We start from the raw sequence: 11272 nt of genomic DNA on the forward strand, positions 1-11272 counted from the left end.
TCATTATATTAGTTGTAATTGAGTGCGACGGTGCCAGCGGTATTTCTCCAATTTCACGCGAATATTGAATGCTATTCGTTTTGTAACCTGCTAATTTTTTTCTTGGCAAATTTTTCGTCTATCAATTCGCTGCGGCCACTGTTTTTAGTTTTTCCAACCTCATTCCCGATTTAAAATGGTTTTGCAATACCAATGTATTACAACATATGTATGGCAGCCAATCGATCTTATGCAATCAATCCGTTGGAAATAACACTTTAATCAAAACAAAATATTGTTTTCCTGGAATTTTACGAGGCTGTCGAACATCCATGTAATCAGCATAATCATCATGAAGATACTTTGTAGCTCAACAAATAAATTCGTAACTTCAACAAACTGTTTAGCTCATGGAATATTTTTTAGTAATAAGTTTTATAATAAGCTTACCCATTGGGGGGACTTAAATTAATAGTAGTCTAAATGTTCATTTGAAAGAAATCTGATTCACTTCCGTAAATATTTCATCCGTATTTAATTTAAATAAAACGATTTCAGTATTTTTTTTTGTATAATTATATATTTTTTCAATGATTTTTGTATGATTTTCATTCTGCTCTTTTTGCATGTTTTTGTATTATTTTTTTCACATTTTTGTTTTTATGATTTATGATTAAACAACTACAGAGGATTAACGCTATATGGTATTCATAATATATTATGCATGTATGAACTATATGTATAGGTCTGTGGTATTATCATAAAGTACTTTTAACGGCATAGTAATAGCATTAGATTAGTTTAGATTAGACGCTTAAAAGTATTTTTTAAATACACGATCGATCCATTAGCTAGACTGACTTACGTTGCAAAATACAAATACAATCAAATATGAATTTAGTTAATGTTGTTTTTACGCTTATTGACTTGAGTTGTGCAAATAAATTACGTTCAATCTTTTTGTCAACTGAGAAATCGAAACAAACGAACAAAGGTGTTTAATTGATTGGGTTTACATGCTAGATTTATGTACAATTAGGAAACATTTTTCTGCTTGCTTTTGCTCTCGCTATATACAAAGTTCGATTGGTTAGATCGGGTGCTTCTTGGTTTTTCTTATAGTTATTTACAGGGTGTGCATTTGAAACAACATTTGGAAGTATCGTAACGTAAAATGCGCTAACATCACAGCAAAATTTTGGGGTTTTCCGCTCGAGGACCGGCGACAGCGGCTATTTGGTTACCAGGATGATGACGATGATGGTTCTGGGGACCATGGCTCAATGGGCGTTGGTGGCGCACCCTAAGGGGATCGCCCACCAACTGGGCCGCCACTTATCCCAGGTGCATCAGGCTGGGGTGGAAGTACCCGGCCATGGCCCACTGGGCGCCCGGCGCCCCCCTTCCCAACGCCGCCATCTTGATCTTCTCGATCTCGGCCTCCTGGAGCCGCTTGGCCTTGGCCCTCCGGTTCTGGAACCAGATCTTCACCTGGGTCTCCGTCAGCCTCAGCGACGAGGAGAACTCCGCCCGCTCGGCGATGCTCAGGTACTGCTTCTCCCGGAACTTCTTCTCCAGCGAGAGCAGCTGCTGTGTGGTGAAGGGCGTGCGGGGCTTCCGGTTGGGCTTGTGTTTCCGCAAGTTGCACTTGATCCGCGGCGGTTCGTTGGCATCTGGAAAATACATGGAAAAAGTCTTGATTAGTTTGGCTGCTTGACTGGTTGTCCCAATAGGGTAGATAAGGCAGATTTAACAGTAGAAATTCTCTTGAGCGGACAAAAGTTTTGCTGTCCGTCAAAGTTAAATTGTTCCCTTAAAAGATAGAGATGTACTAACTTCCCTTAAGCTAAGTGACCTTAGTAATGAAGACATTGTAGCTATATTGTTTTTTGTTTATTTAAAAAGAATTTGTCCAATCCAAGAAATCCAATTTTCATAATACTTTTATGTGTTGTTTTATTAATTTTTTGTCGGTCCATTTTAGAATAATTTTATTTTAAGAAATTAATTTATCAAGGGCTTTGTCCACTCAAAGCCGATTTTACTGCACCATTAAGCATGCAAAACCCAGCCGCATGCTGAATGAAATGTGCTGTCAACTGCCGCTGTCCTTGGCCTTGTCAATTTGGCTAAAAGCGGCAGCGGCAACAATATACGGTAATTACTCCTTTAAGTGGCCAATAAATTTGCTGTCTAAACTATTTGTCAGACAAAGCAGCAGCAGCAGCAGCAGCCGCAGAAGCAGTAGCAGCGACGGAAAATGCATTCCCCGAGTGAATCCCCTCCCCATTCGCCTGCCTCCTCCAGCTTTGCCCCACCGATTCCCCGGCAATATCTCAGTTCGATTCTCTGCACAGCAAAACAATTTTAATTTGGGCATTTTGTTTTGGCAAACAAAGGCACAGAGAAGTAAAAGACGCAAAAAAAAAAAAAAACAAAACAAAACAAAAAAACAGAAGGCAAAAAGAAACGTGCAGGCCTTATAAAGACGACCAATCCGTGGAAAAGGGGGGCTAAGGCAGCAGCTGTTGTGAGTTGCAAGTTGCGAGTTGCGAGTTGCATGCCGGGAGTGTTGTTAATGAAAGTAATGAGCTTGCCATCGGGGCTGCGCCAAAACCACAAAGATGCAAATGGCATTTTAAAGATGCAGTCAGTCCGGGTCAGATCTTTCAGGCCCCCCTCTACTCCTCGAAGTTCCCAACTCCCATCTTCCTCGCGGGCACGCGTAATTTATTGGGCATTTTGTTTTCAGGCAACACACAAGACACTGGCAGCAGTCGAATCAAAATAAAGACAAATGCAAATGATATGCAACGCTTTAATTTTACGCATAATTGCACAAATTGAAATTGCCGAGTGACAAACGTGGCCAAGTTGCATGCTTTTGTAATTGCTTTTTATGCTCTGCAAAAGGCAAACGATGCATTAAACAACAATAACAGAAGAGTAGACCCCGTAATATCTAAAATAAATATCAATGTTGTCGCTATAAAATTATCTCAATTAAACAAATGTATTGTTTACCTAGCTTAATATTCACATATACTATACATTTGTATGCCCTTGTGTAGTCCCTTTTTTCTCAAGCTCACAGGTCCTAAAAACTTGATGTGTTCACACACATTTTGTAATGTTGTGTTTTCGATAAACATATAAATGTCGCCGGGGCTGCCATAAGCCCATAAAAATCCAACTCGCGATGGAATCAAAACTAATAATCAAGCCGGGCTTACGGGGGAACTTGAACGGGCTGACTGGCTCATTAAGTAATTAGTGTGACATGTCGGAGTTATGTTAATGCTCCGGCCTTATCGGCCGATATGCATATAATTTCACTTATTTGTGTGCCTCAGTTTCTGAACTGCAGACTGCTGCAGGTCGTAAAAGCATTTCGTATGGCCCCTAACAAGGTGAAACGAAATGTGAATACTCCCGATAAAGATAAAGCCACCAGATGATTCCAGGTGCCCCGGACTTTATAATGAAGATGCTGCATTCAGAAATTTGTTACAGACTCCGCGACGCGGCCTCTATAAATATAAATATAAATATATTTTGTTATTCGCCTTGTTCTCTTTAGTCAGCTTGCATTCCGTGTGAAGTTTTGATTTTGTTTTGTCTTGTTTGGTATTTTGTTGTCGCTCTTGTTGTATTGACCATAAATTAGTTGCCAAATTAGCATATAAACGAGGCGGCCAAACTTTTACAGCCCTTTTTCGCTTTTGTCACAGGTTGAGGTTTTGGCTTTTACGATTTTTTCCTTACAATAATATTTATACTCTCTGCATGGCTTTAATATTTATGTGCAATTTACGGTCAAACATGGTTGCTTCGTTGATTTTAGTTTCTTTACTTTGCTGCTTTTATATCTTTTTAAAATAATTGAACTTTGCTTTTCAACAAAGCTGTTTATTTAAATACTTTCTCGTTTATAATATGAGTATTTCAAAATATTTAAATTTAACAAAAATTGTTTAATATTAATTGATTTAATATTAATTGATTTAATATTAATATTAATAGCTGTAACTACCATTATGTATATGCCATATCGTCGCCCAATCTTCTTGCCTTCTTTTCGTTTCAGTTTGCTTTACATTTATTTCAAAATTAATTGCTCATTTGTCGCTAAATTGTTGGAATGGGGTTTCCATTGCAAGTGAGCTGGATTTTCCGCCCCCCTCGTTTCCCCGCCCACCGAATACCTTTGGCCTGTTGCAAAACCTGCAGAAAAACTCGAGATTCGAGGGGAAGCGACAGAGACGCACGTTGAAACCAGAGTGCGAGACTTGTTTTCGCCTTTTTGCTCATTTATAGGCATTGTTGTTGCTGCTGTTGCTGCTGTTGCTGTGATGTTGCTGCCGTGCCGTTGCTGCTGGGGCAATACGTCGCCAGCATCGCCATTGCCAGCGCAAATACATGCCACAAACGCCAATTGTGACATTTAGCCTATGTTTGTAATGGATTTTCAATTAATTTGAGTTCTCCGGTGTATTGTAGACGAGACAACGTATAAGACCATCGACCAGCAACAACAGCAGCAACAACAACAACAACAACGGCAGCAGCTAAATGAGACAGGCAACAAGCAATTGTGAAATTTACGCGTATCGTTTGGAGCAACAGCAATACCAAATATCCAAAGCAATCGCTGTATATAGCCGACGGTGACAACGCTCGATTGATTTGCGGTGCAAATTGCTGGCAATTAATTCTTCATTAAAGCGTTTTCGCATAGCACCATCCATCCATCCATCCATCCATCCATCCAGCCAGCCAGCCAGCCAGCGATCTGAGCAGCGTTTTTGCAGTGAAAACCACCGTTGAGCAACATGGAGGATTGGAACAACCAAATGGGCAGATCGCTGGCCGGATGGCTAATGCAATTACACGCTTACGGTCAAAACGGCAACCGCTTGTGGGCCTCCACGGGCCGATTTCATAATGAGGGATTTTAATTAGCACCAAATAGGTGTTTATCGGCTAAATGAATGATTAAGCAGCGAATTAAATGGCAAGGTCCTGGGCGCAGGGAATTTCTTGGGCGCGTACAAAATTAAAATTGTTAACTTTGGTCGGGGCCCTAACACCGGTTAAACGAGTCAATTAATTAGCCAGAAGCGTGTTAATAACCAGTTGCTAGTAGATAAACACTTACACAGGGGAAAATGGCTTATTTTAATTAGATAATAATATTTTTAGTGCCTGATATTTGTTCTTAAATCCAGAGTTGAAACGTTTTTAGAAATGAAATCTTCAAAAATGTTCTTAATTTATTGATAATTATTTAATTATAATAAACACAGTTGAACAATTTGATTTAAGAATGTTACAATTTAATTTCCAAATAAAAAATTACCAAAATCATTCTAAATACAAAAGAGCTTGCATAATTTTTAAATCCCTTAAACTCAAGCACATTCCCCTTAACTTTTGTCTTGATGGTACTTAGTACTTGGATATTTTCACAGTGCACTTGCACTGCCCACTGGCAAGTCTTTGAAAATCTTGTCACATTGCGTGCTGGCCATATATCTATTTAGACTGTTTTGCAATGAAGTTCGCTGCCTCTGGGCAAGATAAGAGTGTTCAGATAGCCCGTGGGTTGGGTTGCCTCTTATGACAGGTTGCAAATGCCATTTAATTACTCAGGTGCACAGCAGCAACATCCACACAGCAACATTGGAGGCACAGCAGCAACATCCAACAGCAGCAACTCAAATTAGTTGAACTACCAATTGTCTACAAATATTTAGCAAATGTTTTCTCAACCTCACGGATACACACACAGTGGCAGCCCCTCTTTAACACCCCCATGCCTTGTTATGCCTTGTCTTAACCCATGCCATCCACCTTCGCTTTGTCTGGCTTGGTAATTTAATGCAAATAAATTTTATTTACCAAAACATACATCAAAATGTCTGCACCGCCACACGCCCCCTTCCCCTGCCCAGCCCAGCCCCCCACTCCCACTTGAAAAGACCCCCATCTTAACCCATGTCCATGTGTTGCATGTGTGTATTTAGTACAGCTTATGCACGTTAGATGGCGTGCAGAATGCAAATATTATTTTAGCTTTTGACTCTCTCGTCTTGGAGCCTTGCAAATGGTGTTAAAACGCATGCAAACGGCCGCCTTAACCCCCTGCAGCCCCCTCTTAGCCCCCGCACTGCCACTGCCACTGCTCTTCCTTAACCCTCTTCTCCTCTCACTTTTCGCCGGCCAGCAGCCGTCTGTCAACGTTTAAATTGCTGCCGGTGCTGTTGAAAATTGCGTGTTTTGGGTGGGCGTTGCTGACATGCCACACCCACCGTTTTGGCCAGGTTTTCTCGCTCTTTCTCGCTCTTACTCGCTCTTACCAACTTACCAACAAGTCTATAGTATATGTGTGCGCTGTTTGCTTCTATGTATTTATGCAATGACTCCCAAGTTGTTGCTCGTTTGTTCAGCTTGAAAATTAATTTCTATAATGGCTGCCAGGAATTGCAGCTGCAATGCGTGGTGGTGCTGAATGCGAGTGCGAGCGAGAGGGGTTACAGGGGGCAGGAGCGGGTTAATGGGCAAAAAATGGGTGGCATGTGCACCATACGTGACTTGACTGCGCTTGCAATTAGTTAAATTATGAAGGCACAAAAGGGAATTCCCCATATTGCAACACGAAAATGTTAATCAAATGACCGGCGCACAAAAAAATGCAACCGCAAAGGGTACAAGAAAAACTAAATAAAAATCCAACTTAAACGGCCCACACAACGACCAGCGCTTTCTAGCGTGTGTGTGTTCCCTTAGTCTAATCGGAGGTAGTTTAATTTAATAGGCCATGAAAGAGCCGACAAGCGGTAGCTTGGCCGCCAAGCAACCGAAAGATACAACCTCTATCTCCAGTTGCCGAGGCACTAAGTACCTAACACTTGACATAATGCCGCAGGAGATAGCGGCTCAGGTCAGAAGCAAGACCCCTGGCACAGGGGATCATCAGTCCACAAAAGACAGCAACCTGCTGCGCTAATGAGACACGCTGAATACAGGAACCAGAAACTGAAACTCAAACTGATACTGAAACTGTGGCCCAGAGCCAGGGAAAAAAAAAAACAGCTGCCAAATGAAACGAAACGAAATGAAGTCGTTCGGCAGTATTTTATACACATGCAGCAGTTGACAGCCAAATGACAAAATAAGCGGCGTTTGGAATAGTTTATTCATCTCTGCCGTCTGCATGGCCTCTTTATAGAGACATTGGGACAAAAGATAGCTCAAGTGGCTGACGAAGGGCCGGGAATTAATGACCCACATTGAGATTGATTTATTTGGATTTTTCAATTTTTATTTTAAGCCAATTGTGGGATTTCAAATTCAAATTTTATAAATTCCCTGAATTTTATATGATTTACTATTGTTTACAATCTTATTTTAAAGAAGTACTAAATATTCTATGTTTGAGCAACGATTTTTAGCTGACATGCTAAAGTGACTTTTCCCTTTAGTTTAACAAATTTTAAGTTGAAAATCCATAACCCATTCGAAGACCCAAATTCCCTAAGACGACACCCTTTCGGGGCACTTTTTCTGTAGCAAACCGACAGCTTTATAAAACAATGCCTTGAAGTGGCACATAAAAAAAAAACACTCTAACCGCAAACAACAAACAATAAAAACAGGAACAATAGTTGCTGGGCTGCATATAAAAAGCAAATTTACACTTTTTTGCTCGCCGTTTTTGCACCGCCCTTTTTCTGGGTGTTTGGAGTGTGTTGGGCAACTGGGCAACTTTAAAAAGCGGAAACGCAAAGTTCGCGATGGCCGAGTAAAGTTCACATGTCAGTGCGGCATCAAAGTGTGACTTAGCGAGTGTTTTCCCTGGATTTTCATTTTCCCTACGCTTTTTTGTGGGTGCCAGTCGGCCAGGAAATGCAGGCAAAGTGTGAACTGTGCATGCAGATAGAGATCGGCTGGTTAAGCCGCCAGACTCGCTTCAATTAGTCTGGCCAGTTAGACGGTCCGGTTTTTATGCGTTTATTATTAGATTTTCGGACGATAGAAGGGGGCTGGCTGGCTGGCTGGCTGTCAGACCGGAAAACACCGAAAAACGGCGGTAAGCACCGAGTGCAATGAATAATCAGACAGAGCCAATTGAGTCAAATCAAAACCGACGCGACGCGACGCGACGTGACGCGAAGCGACGCTGCCATCCCCATCATCATCATCATTATCATCATCAAATAATGGGGCCCAGCAATCAGGCATATTTCATTGTTTTATTTAAGGCCCCGCAATAATAATTGCCACGCACTTTGACTACAAGCTGCAGTCACGATCATTCCCATTTCATCGCAATGATGATGACGACGACGCGGTGGCCATGATGGAGCACCAGCAATGGCACCAGCACCAGCACCAGCACCCGCAGTTCCCCAGGCGGAGCATCACCATCGATGCCAATTAAGGCGAGGGGCGGCAGTTAATTGAATTAAAATGCGACACAAAATGGTGTAGATAAACTTGCCACGACGAGTGGGGCATAAAACAATGGGGGTGGCGAAGCGGGAGTGCGGAGCAAATTCCTCCATTAAATGAATCGTTTTTGAATACATATCACTCTCACTGGCTGGCTGCTAATGCGATCTTTGTTCTACACGGAATTTAACGAATTTCTATTGTTTATAGGTTTAACAAAACATTTGTGGTCTAATATTATAAAATATTATTAAATTTGCTTTGAAATTTTGTACTCCAGCTTTGAAAGCTAAACGAAATATTGTGCATAGACTAAGGCGAAAAAATAACTAATTTAATATGTCATTTTTTATTTTGTCGAGTACAACAATGTTAAATGATAACTCACTTTTAACACTTTTAGTTTAAGCTTCTGTTAGATCTTCTGATTTAAGGACAAATAGTTGTTTACTTTTAAAAGACTTTACACAATTTATATGTATATTTATATATTATATATTTCGTTAAACAAAGATTGTGAAAAATAATAAAAATTAATGTTATTAAATAAAAGAGGTTCTATTAAACAAAGATTGTTAAAAATACTAAAAATTAGTATGTTAAAATGTTTATTTGCATATTTTTAGCTCCTCCGATGTTTTTCTTTCTTCTCGTTGAATATTTAAATGAATTAAATGATTCCATGAAATTTTTAAACTTTTTGCTTTAGCCAACTATACACCCCTATCTTCCCACTCAACATTGTTTAAAATATCCCTTTATATAAAAGTTAAGCACATGTAGCCGATAGGGTTTATCATTTCCTCTTGAGGAAGTGCCAAAAAACCGCAAACAAGCTCCCGCCAAACTCCATGAACGCTAAGTATAATCAAAGAAGGCGACACTTACCTCCACCGAATCCCGCTCCCGGAAACATGCCGGGCGGTCCGAATGGCGCCATTTGTCTGGCTCCTGGCCACGGCACTCCGGTGCCCATTCCCGTCCAGGCCACGGCCGCGGCCAGAGCACTGAACGGAGTCGGGCGGATGGGCACATGACCGGAGGCCAGGGCCGCCGGCGAAAGAATGGTGGACTGCATATGAGAGCCCGGCGGAGGACCGTGCGGCGACTCCATTGACTTGCCGCTGCCGTCCAGGCCGTCGGGCGTCGATCTGGGCGAGTCGTCGGCATTCATGTCCTCGATATCCACAATGGAGTCCTCCTCCTCGTCGTGATCGGCATCGTGGTCCTGCAGCATCTCATCGTCGTACTCCAGCTCCGAATCCGTGTGACTGCCCAGCGGCGAATGGCGTTCGTTTTTGGCGGGAGTGGATGCCACATTTCCTAGGCCGGAACCTTGGGCGGATCCAATGGGCGTGGAACTGGGCGTGGAGGTCGTGGAGGCAGGTGGGGAGTTGGCCCGGGCATCGGCCTGTTGCTGCTGCTGCCGCAGTTGGGCGGCCATCACCTGATGCTGGGCATGGGCCGCTGCCGCCGCGTGGGCGGCCTGCAGCAAGTGGGCGTGGTGCGCCACGGCGGCGGGATGAAAGGTATTGGCGGGTACTTGGGCCGCCGACGTCGCCGGCGGAGGCGGTGTGCTGCTGGCCTGGGAAATGGGCGATGTGGCCGCCGAACTGGTGAGGTTTTGGGGCGCATCTCCTGCCTGACTTGGTGGTGTCCTCGGCCTTGTGTCCGCCAGTAAGGAGGCCACACTAAAGTTGCTCAGTCGGGAGGTGGTCTTGTGCAGATGATGGACCGGCGGATTCACTGCAGCCAGCTGGAGGGCCGCCTGCTGCTGCTGCTGCTGCTGTTGCTGCTGCTGCTGGTGTTGCTGGTGCTGCTGCAACAGATGCTGCTGGTGGGCCAGCAGCAATGCCGACGGCGAGGTGGGACTGGCCAGGGGATTCAGGCCAGCCGGGATTGGGATTTGGGTGTTGCTGATTTGGCTGATGTTGCTCGAGCTCATGTTGCTGCTGCTGTGGTTGCTGCTGCTGCTGGTGATGTTGCCCGCGGGTGTGTTGCTGCTTGGCGGCACCGTGGGGCTGGTCATCGTCTGTCGCAGACCGGTAACTGTCATGCTCGCTGGGCTGAGCTTTAACATAAAGCCTCTTTCTCGATTGTTTTTAGCGACTGTTCACTGGAATACGCTTGCAGTACGTTTTAAATGGCGGTTTATTGTTTTATTGAGACATGGCCTGCTGTCAATTTGTTTTCGATTATCTTTTTTAATTAATGCGCTTGTTAATCACACGCGCTTGAAACCACACACACACTGTCTCGTCGAAGGCGCACACACAGATACACGCGACGTTATTTGTTTTCAGAGATATATATTTTTTTGCTCCAGAGAGAGAGACACGTCCTCTTGAGATCACGTCTGTTCTGCGACTGAACTATAGTGGCAATTTCGGATGCACCGCTGGCTCAGTGCGGCACACACAGATACTCACGCACACCGAAGCGGAAAGATTGGTGGTGGAAAACCGGCTGTATAGGTTATAGCTCTCTTTCTCGCTTACAGAGAAACACCTATCCCACGACACCATTTTTATTGGTTTGGCTCTAGCCTGCTCACTCTCTTTTTTTTCCTGTGTGAGTTAGGTATTTCTCCACTTTTCTGCCTTTGCGCCGCCTTCTTTTCTCGCTCGCTCTCGCTTCAGTGTGGTGAGTTTTGAGCACTCTTTTAGAAAGAGATGCTAGACTACCCCCCAAGCTATAACCATCTCTCTCGCACGCCTAATTATTATTGAATAATTCAATCTTCAAAGCGTTTTTCCACTTTTTTTTGCGAGCTGCTGAGCGTATTAGCATTTTATAACAAGCAGCGGCGGCAAATGCTTGTCCATTTCCACTTTGGTTT

At 43.2% G+C, this 11272-nt stretch overlaps 1 protein-coding gene across 1 annotated transcript; it reads right to left on the reverse strand.

Annotated features, from left to right (window-relative positions):
• Positions 1–547: 547 nt before the first annotated feature.
• On the reverse strand, positions 548–10808 carry LOC128263540 (muscle segmentation homeobox). Its single transcript, XM_052998663.1, has 2 exons — positions 9322–10808; positions 548–1652 (listed from the first exon to the last, which is right to left on the reverse strand). Exons 1-2 carry the CDS (start codon positions 10511–10513, stop codon positions 1315–1317), a joined length of 1530 nt encoding a protein of 509 aa, XP_052854623.1. The 5' UTR covers positions 10514–10808; the 3' UTR covers positions 548–1314.
• Between the last annotated feature and the right edge of the window lie 464 nt (positions 10809–11272).

Source organism: Drosophila gunungcola, chromosome 3R, assembly GCF_025200985.1.
Source record: "Drosophila gunungcola strain Sukarami chromosome 3R, Dgunungcola_SK_2, whole genome shotgun sequence".
NCBI classification, from domain to species: Eukaryota; Metazoa; Arthropoda; class Insecta; order Diptera; family Drosophilidae; genus Drosophila; species Drosophila gunungcola.

Coding starts and splice junctions, on each gene's coding strand:
- LOC128263540 (XM_052998663.1), bottom strand. CDS start 10,513: ATGTTAAAGCTCAGCCCAGCGAGCATGACAGTTACCGGTCTGCGACAG. Junction 1,653..9,321: donor GGGAGCGGGATTCGGTGGAG/GTAAGTGTCGCC, acceptor TGTATTTTCCAG/ATGCCAACGAACCGCCGCGG.